The sequence below is a fragment of the Equus asinus genome, chromosome 30 (genome assembly GCF_041296235.1).
Source record: "Equus asinus isolate D_3611 breed Donkey chromosome 30, EquAss-T2T_v2, whole genome shotgun sequence".
NCBI classification, from domain to species: domain Eukaryota; kingdom Metazoa; phylum Chordata; class Mammalia; order Perissodactyla; family Equidae; genus Equus; species Equus asinus.
In genome coordinates, this window is record NC_091819.1 from 28,349,464 (window position 1) to 28,373,900 (window position 24,437).

The following is a 24,437-nucleotide window of genomic DNA, read 5'->3' on the forward strand; positions in this document are numbered from 1 at the left end:
TTTGTAACATTTGACAGAAAAATGGTTTCCTATGACTGATTAATCAGATAAAATCATGTCACACTAGTGAAAACCAATCTATGGGATAAATGTTAACAAAAGGAAAAATACATATTAAATTGATTAGTAAAAGTCCTATTGAGACTTCTATTGTTAAATTTTATTTGAACCAGTTTACTATTTCCATCAGATGTTCAAGAATCCTATCAAAAGATCTAATAATCTTGTTATTTCATACATCTCCATTAATTTCATATTCATTTCCTATAAGGACTTAGATCAGACACTTCTACATGACCAAATAAAAACACTCAAAATATGAAAAGAAGCAAATAATTTTGTTAGGACTAAGTGCTTAGGGACTCTGATTCATAAATTTCTTAATTATCTTCCCCTGCTCTGGACATTAGCCCTCATTCTGATTTTTGACGCTGATATGTTTGGTAAAAATGTATTTTGCTTCCTTCATTTGCTGGATCCAACATACAAGATTTACCTAAATCCTTATACATTTTTAAGAAGTGATTTTGAGTATATTTGAATTTTATCAAATAGTAAGCTTACATTTTAGAGTGTATGGTATACATACGTATCAAAGAAATCCTGAAATCTAATGAGAAAGTAATTTTGTAACAAAACTCAGTACCCATGTTAGTACATGTGAATTTCCAAGGCCAAAGTAACTTTTCGATTTTGAACATGATACCCTTAGATAGCAAATAATTTTGAAAAGGTGCTTTACTATTTTTAAGAAATGTGATTTCCTGCTAAGAAAACTATTACTGCAGCTCTTATGATTAGCTCCTTGTACATGCAGCAAAGTCAGAATATAAAAAGACAAATGTCCACTAGAATCTAAGGATATCTTAGCTTTTCACAATGTTATGTCCTAAAATTAATGAACTTTCAAAATAAGGAATTTATGTGTTGTTGTCTATTGTAAGAGCTTATTCTGCTTTAAATATAAGTTTCTGCATTTTGAAAATTTGTTTTACAACAGATTTGTTAAAAATGTGCTTTAAAATGAGTACCAGAAAGCATGGAAATTTTTTAAAAATCTCAAAAAAGAAAAGAAAGTACAGACAGCACAGAGTTTCACTTCCCTTTAGTGCCAAACTTGAAAGAGTAGTCAGTGTTTGCTAATTCTACTTCCTTACCCTTCCACTATTCTTGAATTTATCCTCAATTTCTGTCCTCTTTTTTCCACTCAACTGCCTTAGTGAACTACGGTCAAAAATGTCCTCCTAACTGTTAAATCCAATGACCCTGAATATTCCTATCTTGCATCACCTCTCAATATCTTTAACCATTCCTGCCTTCTAGACTCATCACTTTGGTCTCCTCTCACTTCTGTGGTCAGTCCTCAAACTCTTCGAAAGTCTCTACTTTCTCTTTAAATCCTTGTTTTTTAGGGGGTTACTCCCCAACACGTGATCCCTTTGAGACTTCTCAGAAACCATTAGACTTTAATACCGCTTATTTCATTGTCACACATCTATATTTCAAGTAAAAATCTCTTTTATAAGATGCAGACCTTACCTCCAAATGCTTACAAATCATTTTCAGTTCAATGTCCCCAGTGACTCAGAATTAATTTGAAAAAACAGAATCCTTCCAATCCTCTGAAAAAAATCTGCCTTTCCTCTTGTTTTCCCTCTTGGTGAATGACATTACCAACCACCCAGGTACCCTCTTTCCCAATCTCCCTTTATTTAGATAGCCCACTTACGTTCCCCCAGAAAATCTGTATTTTCTAATTCCTCAAAAGACTCCTTCAGTTTGGAATTACTGGTTGACAACATGGAAGAGCAGGGATGGGGGGAAACGGGCTGTTAATTGTGAAGACTAAAGAGAAAGAAATTCTAAAAAGATACTAGGGCACACGAAATATACAATGTGCTGATTTAGAATGCTCAGACTGGAGGAGGAAACTATAAATTGTGCCCAAGAAAAAGACAGACAAAAAAGAACAAGTCAGATATTAGAAATCCTAGTGGCAAAAACAGGCACCTGAGAAGTAGATGAATGAAACTGTTGTTAAGACAGCATTCTTTGATGAAATATTCATCTTACATAGACCTCATCTTATATCTTTGGGGGACAGAGGTAATAACCTGCAATTAACCTAAGACATATTAGCAAAAAGGTCCTGAATCTATTAATGAATTATGTTCTGATGTTACTCACAATTAATTACTAGACCTGCTTCCGCTGAACACCAATAGCCCTATCCCCTTGTCCCCACGCCCCCCTCCTCAAATTTCTACATTTTACTTTAGCTACCGTTCATTTAATTGCATTCTCTGTCTTCCTACCTCTCCAATTTACAAATTTTAAATTCCTGATTCTGTATAGTAGATCCTTAACATTGTGGAATTTGTTATGCACCACTTATAATAAATCACAGGGTCAAACAATGCTCTCTCACCTCAAGCAAAGGCTCTCATTTTTATTGAATAGCACAACGTCGAATTCCTCACATAGGTGAAGGGTAACCGAGAACAGTGGAAGTGGGAGGTAGTGTGATGTCAAACTGAGAACAACTATTTCACTCCTGGATTTGCCACTGAAGGAAAGAGAACCGCTAGACTAAAGAAACAGTGTATGTTTCCTTCAATAGCTCTTCAGCTTAAAGAACACACAAAAATCAAACTCTATCATCCCACTTTAAAAGCTCGTGCGCGCACACACACATTATGCCCCTGCCCTCCAACAAAGGACAGCTCAGTGTTGTCAGCGTCAATTCTGTCAGCTAGCTATTTATAGAAGAACTGAGTTCAGTAACTCTACTGGAACAGAAAATAACATTTCATTTTTAAACTGCTGTTTGTTTAATACCACAGTGGTTGTTAGAAAATATTTCAATAGTACATTCTGAAAATTTAAAACTGAAACAATTAATTTCAAATGACTTAAGAGTCCTTTTCTTAAACACACACACACACATACATGTCTGCAGTTTACTTTGAAACGTATCAAAACGTAAGATGGACTGACAGACAACGAATATATGGCCAGACATGATAAAACCAAAATAATATAACGTTAATGGCAGAATGAAGATGGTGGGTATGTGAGTAGTCACTATGAAATTCTTTCAATTCCCCTCTATGAGAATTTTCATTAAAAATATAAGAAAAAAATCTAGAATAATAATAAACTACATACACACAGCCCCTATATTAGAAAAAAAATCTCACAAATTAACTCTAGTAAAAAGAGGGAATAAAATAGTTTAAAAATTAAAAATTCTGGGCCAGCCCTGTGGCCGAGTGGTTAAGTTCCTGTGCTCTGCTTCAGTGGCCCAGGGATTCACCGGTTTGGATCCTGGGCACGAACACAGCAGCGCTCATCAAGCCATGCTGAGGCAGCATCCCACGTGCCACAACTAGAAGGACCCACAACTAAAAATATGCAACTATGCACTGGGGGGCTGTGAGGAGAAAAAGGAAAACTAAAATCTTTAAAAAAAAAAATTTAAAAATTCTAAGAACACTCCATATAAAATCTAAGGTATTCATCCAAAGCTGTATTAAGAAAAAATATATATAGCCTTATAAGTGTTTTCTACTAAACTAGAAAAAATAAAAATAAATTTATTATTCAACAAACTAGTAGAGATAACTATTGAAGATTCAAAAAGAAATTAACAAATTAAAAACATAAAAATAAATCAAAAAGCTCACTCTTAAAAAACTACTAAAATCCTTGACATATATTTTTTTCTTCATTAGTCATAAATATTTAGCATTGTAATAAAAGGATATAACCACAGACATAATTTTTTTAAGTTTACAAAATAATTATATTTACAACTTTGTGCTTATAAATTTGGAAATCTCAATTACGTGAATAACTTCTAGGGAAATGAAAATGACACAAATGATTGAAAAACAGGCAGGAACCTGAACAGACATGAAAACATTATCAAAAACTAAGGCCTCAAAAACCTGTTCCAGAGCTCCTTTGCCATCAGTCATATCACAAACAAATCAATAAACTAGGTGTAATCTCAATCAAAATCCCAAAAGGATTTTTCCAAATAAGCTTGACAAAGTAACTGTAAAACTTATCTGGAGGAAATAAATATGTCAATTCTGTAAAACCAGTGCAGTGTAGAGTGAATAGTCTGTCAGTTTATAAACAGATATTATAAACCTATGTTACCAAACATGGGAGTAACACAACAGTGCAGGAACAGGCAGACAGGTAGATGGAATAAAAGATTTAGAAATAAATCTATGCAAAGAGATACTTCACCATAAAGCTCCTAGAAGAAATACATTCTGACACCGGTCTTAGAAGGATCTTTTCAAATACCATGTCTACCTGGGCAGGGGAAACAAAAGAAAAAATAAACATATGGGACTACATCAGACTAAAGAGCTTCTGCAAGGCAAAGGAAACCAGGAACAAAACAAAAACACACCCAGCAATTGGGAGAAAATATTTGCAAATAATATATCCAACAAGAAGTTAATCTCCAAAATACATCAAGAACTCATACAACTCAACAAGAACAAAACAAAACACCTAATCAAAAAATGGGCAGAGGATATAAAGAGACATTTTTCCGAAGAAGATATACAGATGGCTAACAGGCACATGAAAAGATGCTCAACGTCACTAATCATCAGAGAAATACAAATCAAAACTACAGTGAGATATCACCTTACACCTGTTAGAATGGCTATAATTACCAAGATCAAAATTAACAAATGTTGGAAAAGTTGTGGAGAAAAGGGAACCCTCATTCGCTGCTGGTGGGAGTGCAAACTGGTACAGCCACTATGGAAAACAGTATGGAGATTTCTCAAAAAATTAAAGATTGAAATACCATACGACCCAGCTACTCCATTACTGGGTATTTATCCAAAGAACTTGAAATCAACAATTCAAAGAGACTTATGCACCGCTATGTTCATTCCAGCATTATTCACAATGGCCAAGACGTGGAAGCCACCCAGGTGCCCATCAACTGATGAATGGATTAAAGATGTGGTATACATACAATGGAATACTACTCAGCCACAAAACATGACAAACTCGTGCCATTCGCAACAACACAGATGGAACTTGAGGGTATCATACTAAGCAAAATAAGCCAGACAGAGAAAGACAAACACCCTATGATTTCACTCATATGTGGAAGGTAAACAAATATATGGACAAAGAGAACAGATTAGTGGTTACCCGAGGGGAGGGCGGTGGGCATAAGGGGTAAAGGGGTACATATATATGGTGACTGATGAATAATAATGTACAACTGAAATTTCACAACGTTATAAACTATTATGACCTCAATAAAATAAAATAAAAAGATATTTCAAATTGTGACAGGTAATGAAAATATAAGAATGAAAATAAAGATAAAGATGTGATAAAGAAAATATAAGAATTACGCAATGAATGGTACTGAGACAAAAGGCGATATATATATATCTGCCTAAATATATTTTAGATAAATTAACACATTTGCATGTAAAAACTCAAATCATAATTTCTATAAGAAAAATATAGCATGTATTTAATAAAATTTTGTACAGCGTGATTACTTCATAAGGAAAAGAGAAATTCCGCTATAAATAAATCAAAAATCTTTGTTGGGTAAAAAAGAAATAAATTTGAAAGACAAATGACAATCTGGGAAAAAATTTTACAACATATATGACAAAGAAGTTGTAACAAGTGAATATGACGATGAACGTTCCTTTAGAAAAAATGAGCCACGGGGACACACACAAGCAGTTCGGATTAGAAATACAATGGTCAACGAACATATTTCTTAAAAACTGTTCAGATATATTACTAACAAGAGAACCTTAAATAAGGTTTTTAGTTTATCACATTGGCAAAATTTTTAAAAAGATATGTGACATCCAACACTGATGAAAGGTTGAGGAAACACAATCTCCTACAACAACAGTGGAAATGTAGATTGGCATCGATAGGGGGATGCAGGGGGGAGAATTTCATTAGAAAATCACAAAAGGTTTTAGAATTCTGCATATTCTTTGATACAATTCATTTCTTGACATACTGGCAAAGAAAAATATTGATTTGCACAGAAATTCACAGTTAGAAACGTCCACTGCAGAGCTGGTTACAACTTTAAAAATACTAAATTTCCATAAATTCTAAGTAAATTACAAGTTTGATAAGATGGACACCTATGCCACCATGAAAAGTTAAAGTCAGAAAGTTTAATCTCATGATAAAATGTTACCAGATTAAACCAGAATAGACAAGAACATGTAACAGTGGTGTCACTGGCTAGTGGGATTATGAATGAATTCTTTCTGACTTAATGCTATTTTCTAAATTTTCTGTAAAATGCAAGAATTAGTTTTTTAATACAAAAAAATAAAAGATTACCAAAAAATAAGGTGGCCTTCAATCTGCAATGCATTATTTATCCAATGAGAAGTATTTATTGAGCAACCAGAGCAAATAGTATTACAGCAAGGTCTTCGAGAGGGATGTTTTGAAGGTACAGTCCTATTGCTTCAAAAAGCTTTCCACACAAAGTCCTCCATCTGCAATGTTCCTTTTTCACCAACATAAGTATTTTATGCTTTACCCCTACGTCATCAAGTATGCTCATTTCCCCTAGCCTCTGTTTCCTCAAATCAGTTTCTAGCTGGTTGCCTGGAGTCCAAGACCCCTATGCAACCCCTAAACTTTGAATCTGTACTTTTTCTATTCTATGTAACGTGACAAACCATGTAAGAAACCCTTATCCAGTAAAACACCTTCCATAAAAAAGCCAGTTAAAGGAGGAAAATTCTCCTTGTTGGCTTGGAAAAAAGTAAGCTGGCTTGTTTACTTCTTTCTGACTTCATCTCATTATGTAGACACTCCGCTTAGAATTAAAAGGATGAGTTTAGGATCGGAGACAGTTATCTCAAAGCCGCTTTCCAGCATCATGTCCTTTTCTCTACCCCCAACAATACGGTAAGATGATGTGCAAACTGCCTATGGGGATGGAGTGCACAAGAAGTGAAAAACCACTCCTACAGAGTCGGAATGAAAGCACATTTCCTCACCCCAAACAAAACATTTCTTCACATCCACATTATCATGAGGTACCACACTTGGGGCAATGGGGAAGGGAGATCCCTACCAGCAATTACACCTTTCGTTGTCTTTTACATCTAATTTGTTTTTCAAAATAAACCTCTGAGGTAGGTAGACTATCACTAGCTTTCTTTTATAGATGAAGAAACTGAGCTTCTGAAATGAAGTGACAGGCTCAAGACCACACCATTAGTGACTGAGGCAATTCCTGACAGCAAATTCTTCTCACTGAACAGCACTGTCTCTCCTGTTCAAACCTCAGTAGCAGCAGCAACAAGGTCCATCCCACCTAGGAAAGAGCAGGGACCTATTTATGAGTAAAAGTTTGTTCACAGCTTCAGATTTAGTACTCTCTGGGGGAGAATAACTGTAAACATCCTCATCAAAAAAACTGGAATAAAGAGAGGTCTAATGAAATTATTTTCTCAGCGAGTTTACAAGGAAAGAAGATATCACTTGATTTCTTAAGAAGTGCTTACTGATTTTAAAGGTGGTACAGGTGACTGACCACTCCTTATCTCTAAAACTACATTCTTTACTTGGCTTTTGGGACACCATACTCATTACCTCAATGACCACTTCTTTTCAATTTTTCTTGATCAGTTTTCACTGTTGGAGAGCGTCAGGTCTCAATTCCTGGAGCTCTTATCAACTTAATTAATGAACTCTCAACCTAAGTGAAGTCTCCCAGTTCTACAGCTTTAAAAATGGTCTACTGGCGATGCTTAAAATTTAAATCTTCAGTCCGAACCACTCCTCTGAATTTCAGACTTCTATATTCAACGGCCTACTTGATATCTCCACTTGGATGTTTACCAGACATTTCAAACTTAACATGCCCCAAACCAGAACCTGGTAACTTTCACTATCTCCACACTATCCCTCTAGTCTAAACCATTAACATCTCTTAGTCTAGATCACTCCAATTGCCTCTTAGCTCATCTCCCTGTTCCCATTTTTTTCCCCTCCAGTCTACTACCCACAAAACATTCAGAGCCATACTTTAAAAATATAACCCAATTCGTATGTCATTCCCTTGCTCAAAAATCTTCCAACGAACTCCCAAGGCACTTTAAATAAACTCAACCAAGACAATCTCTTTCCAACCTCATTTCCTCCTATTTTTCCCTCTTCTTGCTCATTCACCTCCAGCCAGTGGTCTCTTTGTTCTCTCCATTCACTCACCCCATTCCCGTCTCAGGACCACTGCACTCTCCAACTAGATACCTATATGGCTTGCTTCCTTACCTAATGCAAGTCTCTGCTAAATGTCACCTTCTCCAAGAGAGATATCCCCTAACCACTCTCTAAAACAGTAGCTCTCAAGGTGCAGAAAATTGTATTAGGAGGCTATGTTTTCTGTAAAAGGGAAGAGGAGGATTAAGAATATATATTGTAGGGGCCAGCCCCCTGGCGTAGTGGTTGAGTTCAACACATTCCACTTTGGTGGACCAGGTTCATGGGTTCGGATCTGGGGCACAGACCTAGACCACTCGTGAGCCATGCTGTGGTGGCAACCCACATATAAAGTGGAGGAAGAATGGCACAGATGTTAGCTCAAGGCTAATCTTACTCAGCAAAAATAAATAAATAAATAAATTGATTAATTAAAAAAAAGAGTATACATTGTATTTGCTTAAAATGAAAAAAATCCACTGAAAGGAAACATAAGCCATAATAGAAAGAGCTATCTATTGGACTGGGGAAAGTGGTTAACTCAGTAGATAAGGTACAAGAGTGGGAGGATTTTTTACATTATTTATTTTTAAAATATTGTTTGATTTTTGAACCATGTGAATGTTCTGTTTGAATGACCACTTAAAAATAAAAAACAGCAGTTGTCCATAACTCTCTACCACTTTATTCTGACTTATTTTTCTTCATAGTACCTATGTCTACTTGACTTTACATCATACAATCATCCATATCCCCCACTAGACTGTAAGCTTCAACCAACTCCTTTAGTACTGTGGGCGTATAAAGGTTTCTCCTTAATTAAAAACAAACATACAAAAAACATTCAAATGGTTTTCATTATCTTTGTGCCATCTTTTCCCTCCAGCCTATTTTATTTATGTAACATGTATTCTATTTATAAATCTGCATGGCTTTGTCCTTGGCTCTATCCAGTACACGGAGAGGATGAACACATAAGAGGGCTGGCTTGTTAAATTTATAAATGTCAAAAAGCCAGGAAGGGAAGCTAATCCCTCAGATGACAGAATCATGATTCAAGATCCCAAACAAGTTTTAACTATGGCTACAATCAAGGAGACGATATTTAAAAGGGTTAAAGGTAAATAGTGCCTCAAAGACATCATCTATGAGTACACACAGAATGCAAGAGATCTGCACCTAAAAAAGATGCTGGTTCATGTTGACTACATCAGCAGTTTCCAGACAAATTTTTCAAAAACCAAAACGTGAAACAACATAAGGCCGCCAACTTCTTATTGTTTATTTAGAACAGTGAAACCAAACCAAACAAAAACCCAAGACAAATATCAAAAGAAACTTACCACCTACCCACACCATCATTTCATTAAAAAAGGTCATTTTAACATTAGAAAAGTAGAAATACAAAGTCTCAAAAAACGATCTCTCGAATTTCATAAATATAATTTGAAAACCCATATGTTTCTCTCATTTTTTTGTTTAGAGGTGACAAAGATATCACTGTTCTTAAAGAGTTCAGACAATTCCGGACTGTAATCACAGTGCATGGCTTGAATTAAGGAACGGGCTAACTTCACTAACTGCACTCAGACTGTAACTGCAGGACTAAAGACGGAAAGCAGACCAGAGCAGAAGGAGCAGCACGGACGACACGGACTGAGTCCAGCTGCCGGAGTGGAGAAAGGGAACGGAAACCAGATGACATGAAGCTGGAGGGGCTGTAACACTCAATTCAGAAAAGAGAAAACCTAGCAGGGACCTAATGTATTGAGGAGACTCTTGCTGTATCTTACTCCTCAAGACAAAACTGCAACCAATGGGAAGAAGTTATACAGTAAAGCAGACACTAGCTCACTTCAAGTAAGATCTCTCTATTACACTTTTCAATAGTTAAATGAGCCATCTTACGCCCATTTGTTCATGGAAGTGTTGTTCGTGAGAAGCTGGATTCAATCGGATCTCAGGGACATTAGTAGTAGGTGGCACACTGTATGAGATGATTTCTAAAGTCTCTAATTCTAAAATGTTGGGAATCAGAAGGAATAAATGTTGCCGTTTTAACTCACTAAAAGGATGAGTGGAAAGAATTCTGGCTATAGTCAAAAAGAAAAAGATTCAGTTATAGGCTCCACCACTTAGTAATGTGTGACACAGAGGCAAAATTACTAACTCTGGGCCTCAAATATTCTCAATTTTAAATGTGTAAAATAATACCTTATTTACAAGACTGTTGCATGAATTACACACACACACACACACACACACACACACACACACACGGCCTGGCACTTAGTAGGTGCTCAATACATGGTAGGTATTCTTCATTTATTCAATAAATATCATTTTTCAAACGGTACTATTTTCTATATTGTTCATTCATTATTGAAATTCTTAAATAATGGCTTATTCTCCGCTAGGTCTCATTTTTTTGTTTTTCAAACCTAAGTAATGCATGCTTAAAATTCTTTTCCACTATTATGTTTTGTACAACCCCTACTTGTATACAAGCAATTTTTGTAAGGTTTTCTTTAATCTTGCTTCTGTTGGTTTCCTTTCTATCTTTGTTTGACATAAAAGTGGGCATTACCTTTGGTATATATAGGCCATGTCATTCATTATGGCCAAAAAAATTCTGACATATTGGTGCACAATCATTTCAACTAAACTGGGCTGTATGTCCAGTTCAATCAACCCTACTACCAGACAGATGTTTTCTCATTCTTTGGTACTGCCCACACTGGCTAACTCACTGCTGAGCACATCCCTGAATAAATATCTGAGTACATAAATCAAAACTCATATCGCCAAGGGTAGCTGATTATTAGAAATCGTGGTTATTAACCAAAACTTATGAAATAAGGATGATCTGAGATTTCTCCCCATAAGAGGAAACCCATTTTTTATTGAAACACATTAATGTTTAATTCTCCAGTCAATATTATCTATCCACCAAGGATTTTTCAGATGGTATGTAATCGCTCTTTTGTTATACTTTCAGAATAATTTGCAACTATACAGATATTTTAGTTGGCAATTTAGCATCACTCCATCTGTTAGATATTTATTAGAATAGCATACTCTTAACACCCCAATGTCCATGATCGAGAAGAAAAAAATCATTACATATTAATTAAAATAGGAGAAATTATTTTTCAGGAGTAGAATTTTGTTGGATAAAAAAATGTTGACAAGTTTAAACATATGCAGTATTCCGTACTAGATGAGTGATATCTGATTACTATCAGATGCAACAATACAACTAGTTCTTTTTATTTTCAGTGATAAAAGAAAACAAGAAACTGATACTTGGAACAAAGAAAACAAATCACTAAGTATAGAATTTTTTTAAAGTTTTAAAAAATGCACCTCGATATCTTCATTAATATGCATAATGTATTATAATTTTATAGTGCAAATTTCACTCTTCTAATGCTAAGACAGAAAATATGCAGATGGTTATTTCCCTATAAAGTAATTTTAGAACACCATAAAATTTACCAGTAAAATACATATAAAGTTTGATTTAATATAATTCCACTCGCTGAATTTAATTACAGATTATTTTAAGTTGCAATTTAAGAGAAATATTAATAAATTCTTTTTAAAAAGACTATTAAAATGCAAAGTAGAATTAAAGGATAAAAATTACATGACAACAAAAAAATCCTTTATGGCACAATCAACTCAATAAAAAAGCACAAATTTAATTTTGATAAAAAGTTCAACACAAATATCTTTCTCAAAAGGTAAATTCTTAAGTTGACGAGACTATAACTCCTTAATCAAAGAAAAATGAACTTATAAGGTCTTGTTATGTGCCAATTTTATCTTTAACAGAGTTTACAGAGTTGATCATACTATAAAATACTACTGAATATCAAGAAATAAAATTAAAATATGGTTACTAGTAAGTAGTAGGGAAAAAACTCCAGTTTCTGTTCATGAAAAGCCCATGTTAGGGCATCTTTCCCCATATCAGTAAGTTCCTTTATAAAATTAAAGCTACACTTCAGGAGAATTACTATTTGTACCTCACAAAGAAAAGGATTAGATTAATACAACTGGGTTATCGACGAACTTGATTGTCACAGACAACTCAGAGAGCCAGCAGAGAAAATTTCCATACATTTTTACAGGGCAGGGGACACAGCTGAAACAGCGATCTGCAGGACAGACCTTAGTTTACTTGGCTCTGCCTTTCATCAGCAGTATGGCCTGGACAGACAAGTCAGCCAGCTTGCAAGTTTTAGTGTCTTCCTCTGTCTCTGTCAAGTGCACTTAGACTCTCTAGTTTTAAAACACCGAAATCCTACAACATTTATAAAGTTAGGAAGAACTAAAAGCAGGCCTGGTTTTACTTTTAAAAAAATAATGGCAGAAAAATACAAAATGGTTTACAACCTGCAATGTAATATTTCCAGAGCTGAATTCCTAAATCTGTGAAGCACACCCAGCTGAGGTTCTACCAGTCAAGATCGAGATACTGTACTATTCATAACGTAACACTCTCTTCACATTATTCCTCCGCCTGCTCCTCCCCATTCTGCTTCAATCTCTCTTCTGCTTGTTTGAACGCCAGCAAATGGTTGGAAGTATAGTAAGCTTAAGGATCAAATCATTTTAAAAGAAGCATTTTCAATCAAGTGTATCAACTGCTTCACCACACTTCTCCCAAATGGGTGAATTTTCACTAAGACAATAAAAATATGAATAAACAAATTCAGAAACAGAAATGTACTAGGCCTATTTTTTGTTTTGATTGCTTAAAAAACAAAACGGAAAGATGTATCCTAATCTATTCCCTTAGGAGCATGAATGCATCACCCACCCAATGAAAAAACAATTCTGCTGGTTCATTTCCCAGCTACACAACAGCTTCGTCGTTAGGCCCTTCCCGGTCCGGTCTTCACGGTCATCCAGTACTTTTATATTGATCACCTTGGCAATGCTTGGATAGGGACTGTCCCCGTCTTCCAGGGGCTTACGTTCCTCAAATAAATAAAACTCTACCGAACACCAAAACACAGAGATTCGATGACTTAGGGTACAAATCCCACGTCTTCCCGCCCTGTGCTAGGCAGCTGCTCCTATTTTTTTCTTGCACAAAACGAAGGGACCCAGGGCCGAAGCCCACACGTGAAGCCGAGGACAATGAAGCCGACAGGAAGCCGCTCCCTCCCCCGGCTTTGGAGCCAGAGCCGCCGCGCGGTGCAGTCGCCTGGCAGGGTGCGTGACACCACGTCCTCCACGTCCTCCACCGCGTCCAAAAGGCTGCCGGCCCGACCTCCCCGCAGCCGCCCCACATCCCCAGACCGACCGCACAGAAAGGGTGGGCGCTGCTGGCTGCTCCCGCGGGAAAGAGCCCCTCCCCGGCGGCACGCGGCCATTCCCCAGCGCTCCCCGCACCCCTCGCCCTGCCCGGCCGAGGGGAGGCTGCACAAAGCCGGGAGAGCCGAAAGCGGTCCAGGACGCCTCGGGAGAGGCGGCGGCCGGGCGCCCGGAGGCCGGGGCCGCAGGACCGGGGCGGGCGCGGGGGCGGGGGCGCCGCGCGGAGCATCAGGGAAGCAGCCCTGGCCGCCCGCCCGCCGCGCCCGCGCCCCCGCTGCCAGGCCGGGCAGGGCGATGTGCAAGGCGGCAGGGCCGGACACGGCGACAGAGCGCATCACTTACCCCTCACCGCTGGGAGAGGGACCGGCCGGGGAGGCGGGGTGCGCCCCGTCCCGTGAGTCTCTCGCACGCTGTCCTCCCCCCACCCCTCGTCGTCGTCGTCGCCGCTGTCGTCGTCGCCGCCGCCGCTGCAGACGAGCTCCCTGCCCCTCAGCTCCGCTGGGCAATAACGTTATTCCACACACGCCCCACACCTAGCGGTAACGGCAAAGAGCGCCCGCCTAGTGCGCAGGCGCCTGGGGAAAGGGCGAGGAGCCCGGCCCCGTCCCCTCCTCCGGCTCAGTCCCAACCATCTCTTACTGCGCAGGCGCCAAATTCAGACAATGAAAGGGGGTTGTGCGGAGGGTCTCGCCCACCAACTTTCCCAGCTGCCTACTGCGCAGGCGTACCCCGAAGACTCGCTTGAACAATGAAGCGGACCCTGACATTAGCCGGGACCGCAACCAACAAGGACTACAGTTCCCAGCGGGCAGTGCGCCAACTCCAAGTGGACGTCGGCTTCCCGGGAATGCTAGGATTTGTAGTGTCGGCCCCCTTTGCAGGCTAGGCTATATGGGAGATTTAGAACTTCTTGAGAATTTATCTGGCCGTTTTGGCAAATGTCGCTGCTGAAGGGTGTAGAGCTTGTTATTTGCGTCCTTGAGAAGCCTCAAGGATCAACTACATACTAGCAGATTTAGAAGAGTCAAGGCCTTCAGCGAGCCCTTTCTGTCAGTTGGGCGGTCCAAACAGCAGAATGGGATGAAGGCAGGACTAAGCCAGGCTGGGCTTCAGAAAAAGGGCGGAGCCTCCACGCAGTCTCTTGGCAACTGGATCTGGCTGCCAAACCGCCGAAGCCAGCGCTTGGAGCGCCGTGCCCTCTGGGAATTGTAGTGTAGTTGGAAGGGCTCTTGAGAGCTTGAAGACCCAGGCCTGGCGCCTGCGGACTACAATTCCCGACGTGCACCATGAGGGCCAGTGGGTAGGAAGAGCCCCCGCGAGCTCTGTGCCGGGTTACATGCTCCCCCACGGCAGCAGCGGCAGGAAGCAGGCGGGCGCCTCTCCAGTGCTAAGGCCTCTTGTTCTCGGAGAGGAAAATACTGGACGCTTCGTCACGTAACTCCCATCTCTGGTCCCCGTGTCTGTGAATGGCGAAGTCCCCGGAGAACTCTACCCTGGAGGAGATTCTGGGGCAATATCAACGGAGTCTCCGGGGTGAGTTGCTCCGAACCTGTGTGCCTTAGCCCCTGGGTACCAGGGCCTAGCGGGCAGGAGCTGACCAGGTGCGTTTCCTAGTACCTCAGTTCGGCCTCAGCCAGGATGCGGAGGCAGAAGATGGATGTTGCTGTGATCTTTGAGGAAGATAAAATATTTTTTTGTTTGATTTTACGGTTAACCAGCGTTGTTTCCTTGATTCCCTTAATTTCCTGAACCAACTCTCTGATCTTGACTTAGGCATCCTTCTCACCCAGCACCAGCAGAAACACTTGGACGGCTCTCTGCCGCTTTTGCCCAGTTCGCATACTTTGTTCTTTAATCCGATAAGTTCCTGATTCACACTTTCTACGCATTCAAATTATGGTGTAGTGGGTTGAATGTGATTTATTAGACCGGGGAAAAAAACCACTAATAATATTTTAATCACAACACCGTCTGTTTAGGGTCTAGGCTATTTACATACGTTAAATTATTTAAAACTTACAACAACATGAATATCTCTCTTACGCACAGAGAAATCAGGATGCAAAAAGTTAAGCCAAAGCCCACATAGCTGGTTAATGTCAGACCCAGGTATTCACTCTCGCCTGCCTGCCTTAAAAGCCTGTTTTTCTCTGTTAATCATGTCGCACTTACTATTGCTGAAACCTTATTTAGTTAATTCGGATTTTCTTAGTCTAGTACCCTATGAGTAAGTATCTATAGAAGTGAGGTTTGTACTTGTAAATGGCTCTTTCATCTTGGACATCATGTATAACATCTAGAAACCTCAGCTCTGTTATTTTAAAGTGGAAGTTATGGTAATGTCTACAGGGTTATTGTGAGGAGCAAATGAAATAATCCACATAAAGCAGTGATTTTCAGACTTTTTTTTTCTGTTACCCATAAGTAAGAAATACATTTTATATGAGATATATATGTACATATAAACTAAAAAGTTTCATTAAAGAGTATTCTACTAAATGTGATACACTCTATTTTCTATTCTTTGGTATTTTCTTAACCCTCTAGGTCATAACCAGCAGTTTGAGAAAATTATTTAAAGCATTTGAAACACTGATTCATTTATTAATTTAGTGCCTACTGTGTGTTAGGCATACCAGGTGCTGGGGATACAATAAGGAACTAGACAAAGTCCCTGCCCCCTTGAAGCCTCTGGATTAGCGGAGAAGAATGACAATAAATAAAGTAATTACAGATTACTGTGATAGAAAATAAGGGTGAACATTAGTGCTTGGCACATAAGAAGCACTTATTAGATGTTAGCTGCTCTTTATAATTGGTACTTGCCCCCAAGTAAAGATTTTTCAAGGAGAGTAGAAAGTTTATCTTCTAGTAACGCTAGACTTTGTAAGGGTTATTATTTATTGTTGCCATCTGTCAACAGTGTTACAAACTGTCAACATTCTCAGTCTTCAAACTGCAAGAGTAAAATAATTGGTCTTGATGAATACCTCCTTCAGTCTGCTATTTCAAGAGCTGTTAGATACAGAAATAACCACTTCTAACTGTTCATGGAAAGAAAGAAAAATACTGTGCACAGTAATAATATGAATGATTTCGTTTAATTTTTGAGGTTGGTAAAAAAAAAAATTTGTTTTCCATTATAAGTTTCTCCCAATGTTTCTTGTCCTTTGACCTTATTTTGAACCTTTATATAAGCATTAGAGGCTATTTAATGTTAGGCATTTGGATGCAGTAAAGCGGTTAATTTCAAACTAATGTTACAGTACTGTGTTTAATACCCATGATAATACTTTCAGTAATTATAGAGTGAAGAGTTTTCATTAAAAAATAATATATTGTAAAATAAATTTTAAATTTAATGTGAATATAAGATAGTGAAGACGTAATCAAGAGCAAACATAAAGCAGAGAAAAAGGTTAAAGCTTTTTAAAAATTTTTAGTGATAGTTTTAACAATGAATCAAACATGGAACCTGGAATTTTTCATGGGTCTTTAGGACTTATTTTATTATTTAGTAGCAATTTAATTCTTGTGTTTATTTACTTTATATAATAGCTTATAGAAGGAAACAAAACAGAACTAACCCTGAAGCGAAGCACAATCAGAAGTGCATTGCTTCATACACAGAAATTACTGCTTTTAAACAGGATGACTCCCTTTAAAACCAAATTTGTGTTTTTGAATAAATAAAGTGTGGTGGCATTATTTTATATGTGGGTCTTCATTATTTTAAGTGTTTTTGCCTAATAACTTGAGAATCATGTTACTATACAATCAGATAAAATGCAATTTAAAGTTCTTTTGTCTTGTTTTATTTTGGCTTTGTTGGTTTGTTTGGTTTTGTGTATCTGCCATTTCTTCTCCAAAATGTCTTGCCTAGTTCCTGTGTAAAGAAAAGCTATGAGCATTCTTGGTCTTTCCTCACAGGTTAATTCTCTGGTTTCTAAGTGACAGTACAGGTACTCATTACTAATATCCCTTCAGTTATATTCAGCCAGGAAGTAGTCATAGAAAAATGCAAAAATGCTTTCACAATTTTCCGAGATAGTCCCTCATTTTTTATAGGTTTTCCTCATTTCTTTACATTGAATATGATTTTTGGTACAATTATAGTATATTAAGAATTGGAATGTGATGTGAAAAGCAGAGTCAAAGTGGCCTTCTTACTTTTAAGACTTGAGTGGAATTCTTGCCTCTCCTTGACCCTGGTGATCCTAGAGCAGCCATGGAAATAGGGAGCCCACTTGCAGATCCATACTCACCTCTCATCCTTTCCCTTGCACTTTGCAGATGTCTTCACTGTTTGTCCCCTCTAAGGATACCTCCTGCTTCGGCCCTTCTTGCCCCACTGCAAGAAATTGGAGAGTTTTAGTGACTCTCCTTCAAAGGAAGAGTGCTAGTAGAAAAACTAAGACTTCATTGCCCCACAGATCTGTAATATTATTCCTACAAAGTAGATGATCTGAAAGTTCCTAGTGTGGTAAAAAGTGGGCATATCCTAGGGATCCCGGAAGTCGTAGAGTTTAATCTAGAACCAGAAGTGACTAGCAGTCTCCTGGCAGTGTAGTTAGGTGTTCATTCACTCGGGAGACAGCTAGAATTCAAGACCCACAGAATGGCTGAAAGCTATTTTGTTAACTAGGGGGAGTAGCAAATACTCCTCTAATTTCTTCTTTTATTTTTATTTTTTTAAAGATTGGCGCCTGAGCTAACAACTGTTGCCAGTCTTTTTTTCTTTTTTCTTCTTCATCTCCCCAAAGCCCCCCAGTACATAGCTGTATATTCTAGTTGTATGTCCTGGTGTGCTATGTGGGACACTGCCTCAGCATGGCCTGATGAGCGGTGCCACGTCCGCGCCCAGAATCCAAACCGGTGAAGCCCTGGGCCGCCTAAGTGGAGCGAGTGAGCATGACCACTGGGCCATGGGGCCGGCGCCCCTCGAATTCAAATTCAACACATCATTGTACAAGACCGTGAGGTATAAAATGAATGAGTTTGTAGCCTAGAAAGGGTCAGAAAAACCAGAATAATGGGCAATCCAGGCTGTTTTAAGTTCTGTACACTTGAATGTAAGGATATGGTATTAGAAGGAAGGAAAGAACTTGTGAGAAATGCAGTGTCCCAGCCTCCATAACAGAATCATGTCTAGTCTATTGCTCCAGTGTTAGCCATGGATACAGTTTCATCAACACCTGTATACATGCAACTCACCTCTTCACCTAGTTCTTAACGCCTTTGGTTGGGTGAGCATAAAGAAATATGGAACAAACTTGTAGTGTAACAGGAATACATCATTTGTTTTCTATATACATTTTATATGCTGGCTCCCCCCTTTTTCTTTCAACATTTTGATGTTTCAGGCTCTAGATTGAATTTCTGGAAAAGTAAAATAGAGTCAGAGAAGAGTGTGGAACTACGAGCCACGTCACTGAATTCTTACTGTTGCTTTGCTCATAACCATCTGTGTTACCTTAGGCAAGTTAATAAACTGTTCTGGATTCTTATTTCCTCAACTGTAAAATAATAACTTTGGACTAGAATTGTTGCCGTTAGGAGCCAAGCAGAGGGTAAAATGTGTGATGGAGTCAGTGGAAGACACTAGGGAATGGTGAGGCTTATGGCTCAACTGGCCAAATGTTTATGCTTTTTATAAAAACATTCCAGTTTCTTTCTTGCTCCCTCCCTGTTTCCTTCCTTCCCTTTCTTTTTGTCCTTTCCTTCCATGCTGTCCTGGCCAAACAGAACACACCTGAGAGCCTGGTTCCCCTCCAGGCACCACTCTAAGTACCTGATCTTGAATGTCCCTTCCATCAACACTAGATTGGACCATGTGAGTGATAAAGGTTATGTTTCTGTCATACAAAAATTGAGAGTAAGGAGTGGAGCTAGGTTCATAAAAAGTGAGAGGTTGAATGTGGGAAGAAACTATATAACTTTGGGGGTGATCCTTTTTGTAAATTGATCTAGTTTGAGAAAACTGAAGATAATGTTGATGTTCTATGTTTTACTTGTGTACAATTGGCACATCTCTCCAGAGCCTACGAAGTGTTTTTTTCCTTCCAGGGAAGGGCTGACATCCGTAGAAGGCCTGTGTTAATCTTACTTGCTAATAATTTGGTCACTGAATTAGCCAGCAGTGATATCATCTGGACCTTTGGCAAACTGAGGAAAACGTGTAACTTAAGTAAAAGTTCTTCTTTTTCTCAGTTTTACTCATCAAACTTGTATTTTTTCTTCTTTTTGTTTTTGCTTTTCTTAAATGTTTTCTGAATATTTTTTATATTCCTTGCCACATAAAGCGTATATATGCGGACACACATGTTCTCCACAGCTGATGTTTGCTTGTTTGTTTTACTCTCAGCCTCACTGAGACCACAACAGGTGACACTGTAAGAAAGCCTCTGTAAACATTCTCTATGAAATGAGAAAATTGTTTTGGTATTTCAGTACAGACTGAAATAATCTCTCTTTTCTAAAAATTAAATAAATTGAATGGTTTGGTTGTTAAAGATTGGTAATGCAATTAAAATTGGTAAACATTTGAGGGTTTTTTTTGCTGATAAAATTTAGATTACATATATTCATTTTTTGTTTTATATTCTCGTATGGCTTTTCTTAATAGATTTAACTTTTAGGACCATTTCTTTTACCAGAATAACAAAAAGCCAGTAGAATTCCATTTTCCCCTCCCTACGACCAATGAGGTAAAAATAGGCAAAATACAGGATTAGCAGCCAGAAAAGGGTGTTTTACAAGTAAATAGTCATCCCTGGAATAATCTAAAATCAAAACAATGGTGCAGTGTTATAAAATTGTCAGGGCATTTTCACATGTTGTTGGACGGAAAAAGAGATGGATTAAGTCGTTCTCAAACTATTGAGATACTGAGAATAATTATATTCCCTCTTGAGATGTTTAAAAGACTTATGCTCTCATCACTTTACCAGTTTGTGCTAAGGTTGTCCACCTTTTCAGTGAGTGATATTCCTCTCAGGGTCAAAGATAGAGAACGCAGCTTGAAATGCACGTGTGCACCAACCGAAGCAACCTTGATTATTGGGGAGCCTCAGCAAAGCCCGCTGGACTGTTGAAAGGAGTAGTCACCTAAGGTAGCTCTGAAAAATGCCTTACAGGATAACTTTTGCTTCGTGTGCCATGCCTTGAAACAAAATGAGATAAATATGAATTCCAAGCTCTTGATAACAGTGACGTAACACCTCCTGACACCTGGATCAGAAGTGCCCCATCATGGCAGTGATGGTCAAGGGTTGTGCACTGCCCACTGCCACTACTGTGGCAGAATAGCTCACTATCCTGCCCACTTTTCATCAAGAGCTGGCTGCAGTTACAGTGACCTAATGTGGGAAATCTCTCCTCAAGACTGAACACTAGCTATCTTGTTTTATTGATCTAAACCAGTGGTTCTAAACCAGAGGTGATTTTTCTGCCCACGGGACATTGGGTAATGTCTAGAGACATAATTTGGTTGTCACAACTTGGGGTGGGGGTGGAGTTCTACCGGCATCTAGTAGGTAGAAGCCAGGGATGCTGCTAAAGATGCACAACACGCCTTTACAACAAAGAATTATCAGGTCCAGATGTCAATAGTGCTGAAGGGGAGAAACCATGACCTAGAAGTAGCAAGGCTCTGCTCATAGCCGTTGCTCTGCAAGAAGCATCCTTGAGAATAATCACAATTAAGAATACGGATTGTATTGGCTCGTGGTTTTACCCATGTTCTGCCACTCTGGCTAGGATTACTTCTTTATCAATGGAAGGTGACAGGTGACAGAAGTCCTCTCCGTTGGTGCCAAAAAAGTGCCAGGTGTATCGCTCATAATGCATATAGCAAATCTCCTTGATGTGCCAACATCCATACATCATTAATGATCTTCCAGACACTGCTTTCTTAAGATGTTTACATTCTTGTTCAGATTATCTTCCACTCCTGGCGCCAACTGCTTTAACACATTTTTCAGCTGTTAGAGTCTTATGATAGTATTTTCTTTGAGATTTTTTAGTTTCTGCATACTACTTTTCATCTCTTTCACTATTGTAATTGGCATTTACAAAGCTGGTTTTGTCTGACTTTGGATTAGCTGTTTTTAACTTGGTCATGCTACTTGTCAGTCCCCTAGTAAACAGCGACAGCAATCTTCTGAACTAGCTGAGGCCCAGTCAAGTGTGGACAGACACATGTATCTCTTATCTCACTGTGGTTTCGTTTTTCTGCTTGTCTGCCTTGGTCTAAGCTTGTTTTGAGAACTGCGGTGCATCTTGTGTCTCCGCCTAAGGAGGCATGGTTCACTGCATGTTTTCTCAGAGACAGCTGGGCTCTTCACAGGGTGTGGTCCCTGCTCCCTGTCATGAGGGTAATTCTTGTTCACATCTCCCAGTACAGATGGAGAATGTTGACATTAATAATTCACAGTGCGTATATAAGAGATGATCCTTCCTAGACTGGGGCATGTTTGCCTTTTGTTCAAAAACATCTTGATGAGAAGAGGCCCAATGGTGAGTTAGGAATTAGAATGTAGGGAAACTGGATTACCAAAATTAATAAAATAGACTTCAATTTATCAGCGGTCGGGAGCTCAGTAACCTTCCCAGTGTGCTGATTGATGTTTGGATAGTAGACTAGCAGAAATATTACTAACTTACATTTATGTTCATGTGATTCTGTAGGACTCAGAGGTCCTATTTGTGTTTTTATTCATAATTAACTTTATATTCAGCCCGTGGTTGATGCTGGGGAGAACCAATCAGGATGTACTGCGAGATACCCTCACTGTCCTCTCAGGAGAGAAGAGGAATTGAGTAGTCTTTCTAACTCTTGGTTATCCACAGATAAAGCCGTGCCCATTAGCAGTGGGACAGGAAATGATAACTCAACCTCCTGTCTCGTCTAGTTTCCTTACATGTAAGCAGCAGATAACTGCAGCTGAGAAGTAGTGTTCTTCGTAAGGTTTATGAGGCCTTCAGCTCCAGAGGCTCCAGTTGAAGAGCAATGAGGTTTCATCTGTCTTGAGTCATCTGAGCATTATTATTCCTCAGGATTAACTCTGTTTGTCTGTTACAGTGTATAATTATATCACTATGTATATATTTGAAAAGCAGTCAGCATGTTTTGAAATGTAGTATTGTAATGACTTAAAAATATCACTTACCTCCTTAGTTTTAGTTTTAGGACACAGTTCTTGCAAATTTCTTCTCTTCCTCTCTGATCCTAATAAGTGAATTCAATGGTTCTGAAAAACCCCAAGCCTTGTTTATCACTTTTCTTTGGGATCGTTGTTGAGTTCAATATCTCAGAATTTCACATAACACTATTTTCAAAGCGCAGTTTCACTCATAGTCTTTGAATGTTATGAATTCTAAAAGATTAAATAAAAATATTAGAAAAGGGATTAAATGGGCTCATAAAACTCCACTATCACTGTAATGTGATGAAAGAACCCCACCTATAGGGATTTTCAACTACACAATTTTTCTCAGATTTCCTTTCTTTTTCCTAATAAAGTTTATTAGCTTTTAGTCAGATCAGGTATAAATAAGTAATTATCCTTTGTCTTAGAGGTGAAGTCATTTGATAGCTCCACAGAGCACATTTGTAATGTTAGTCAAACCCTCTGTTTCCTTTCTAATGGATGCAATAAAGATAAGTGCTTTATTCATAAATTTAAGTTCATAAATCTAATGCTCTGAATGAAACTGCTTATCATGTTAACACTTTGATTTTCCTTTTCCATTAACAAGTCTCTAGAAAATACTGTTGCTGGACAAGTATTGGAGTTATTGGAAAACTATTGCTGCTTCTTATTTTGCTAAAATCAGGAATGTATCTTCTCTGGACTTTTTTTAAACTCACGATGAGTAAGAGGAAGCCAGGCTTGGTTAGTAATCACCACCACATTCCTGTCAGAGAAAGCTCTGTGTGGAAATAGGATTGGTGTGGAGAAAAATGTGGTGAGAAATTCACTGGGTCACTTGTGTAGTTGAGTAATAGAATTTCGCCATTGAACCCCGACCTAAAAGACCTATTCTCTTTGGTTTAATAGAGGTAGAAAATGAGTTGCTGTAAGTGAAGAACTTATATTAGATATTTTGTAACATAGGGTATATTTTTTTCTGTTAAGTTATGGTTATTTTTTCTGTTTTAAACTTTGAAATTAATGAGCTTGGAGAAAATGAAACCTGTTTTTCAAGGTCCTGTAGAATAAATGTTTATAAATGTATTTCCAGGCATGATTGGTAAGGAAAAGACAGGTGTTTTGTAGCTTTATAGGGTTCCCATATAGGTAGCAAGGAATAGGAGCTTTTTCTCTTGAGGACACAAGAAGTAAGTCTAAATTGTCAAAGAAGGGCCTAGATCAGAAGAGAGTGAGGACTTCATTGGCCGTCGTTGTTATGAGTTGCTCTTACTTAGGGAAAGTACCATCTCCTACAAAGATCTTAAGAATTCTTTAGATGAAATCCATTTGAAATAGTTAGATAATACCAGTACATGAACTTGTTGTGAATTCTTTTCCTAACATAAATTTCTAAGTCAGATATATTTAAATGTTTGGTAAATGAATGAATGAATGAATTCAAAAATAACTTTGAAATATAGATGTCAAAATTTGAAAGTAGTGACTGAAATCTGGGTCCCAGCCCTACTGTGCAAGGAATCTTTTTTTGTTATATTTTTTGTTTGCAACTGGTGGTTTTGATCATAAGAGATTAGCAAAAGAAACAAGAAGTTTAGACCTGAAAAAATAACTGGACTTTAATTAATGAAATTACCAGTTGATTGCATGGTTCTCCAGTTGTTATACATGTAAAAATGTCTATAAAATAGGGTAGAATTATTA

At 38.3% G+C, this 24,437-nt stretch overlaps 2 protein-coding genes across 24 annotated transcripts in view; one reads left to right on the top strand and one right to left on the bottom strand.

Moving 5' to 3' along the window:
- CEP170 (centrosomal protein 170) overlaps positions 1-14,331 on the bottom strand; it is a 144,797-nt gene extending 130,466 nt beyond the window's left edge. For 9 of the 10 annotated variants that reach the window (XM_070501383.1, XM_070501379.1, XM_070501378.1 and 6 more), the window contains exon 1: positions 13,924-14,220. The gene's annotated coding sequence lies outside the window, so the exon portion shown is untranslated. Of the gene's footprint in view, positions 1-13,923 lie in introns of all 10 variants that reach the window. The other variant, XM_014847793.3, reaches the window with a different exon arrangement.
- Positions 14,219-24,437, top strand: part of SDCCAG8 (SHH signaling and ciliogenesis regulator SDCCAG8) — a 223,690-nt gene continuing 213,471 nt past the window's right edge. For 12 of the 14 annotated variants that reach the window (XR_011499352.1, XR_011499357.1, XR_011499355.1 and 9 more), the window contains exon 1: positions 14,219-15,114. Coding sequence is in view for 5 of the 14 variants with exons in the window: in XM_014847801.3 (XP_014703287.3) it covers positions 15,048-15,114 (67 nt within the window). In the remaining 9 variants the exon portion in view is untranslated. Of the gene's footprint in view, positions 15,183-24,437 lie in introns of all 14 variants that reach the window. The other 2 variants (XM_070501388.1, XM_070501387.1) reach the window with 2 other exon arrangements.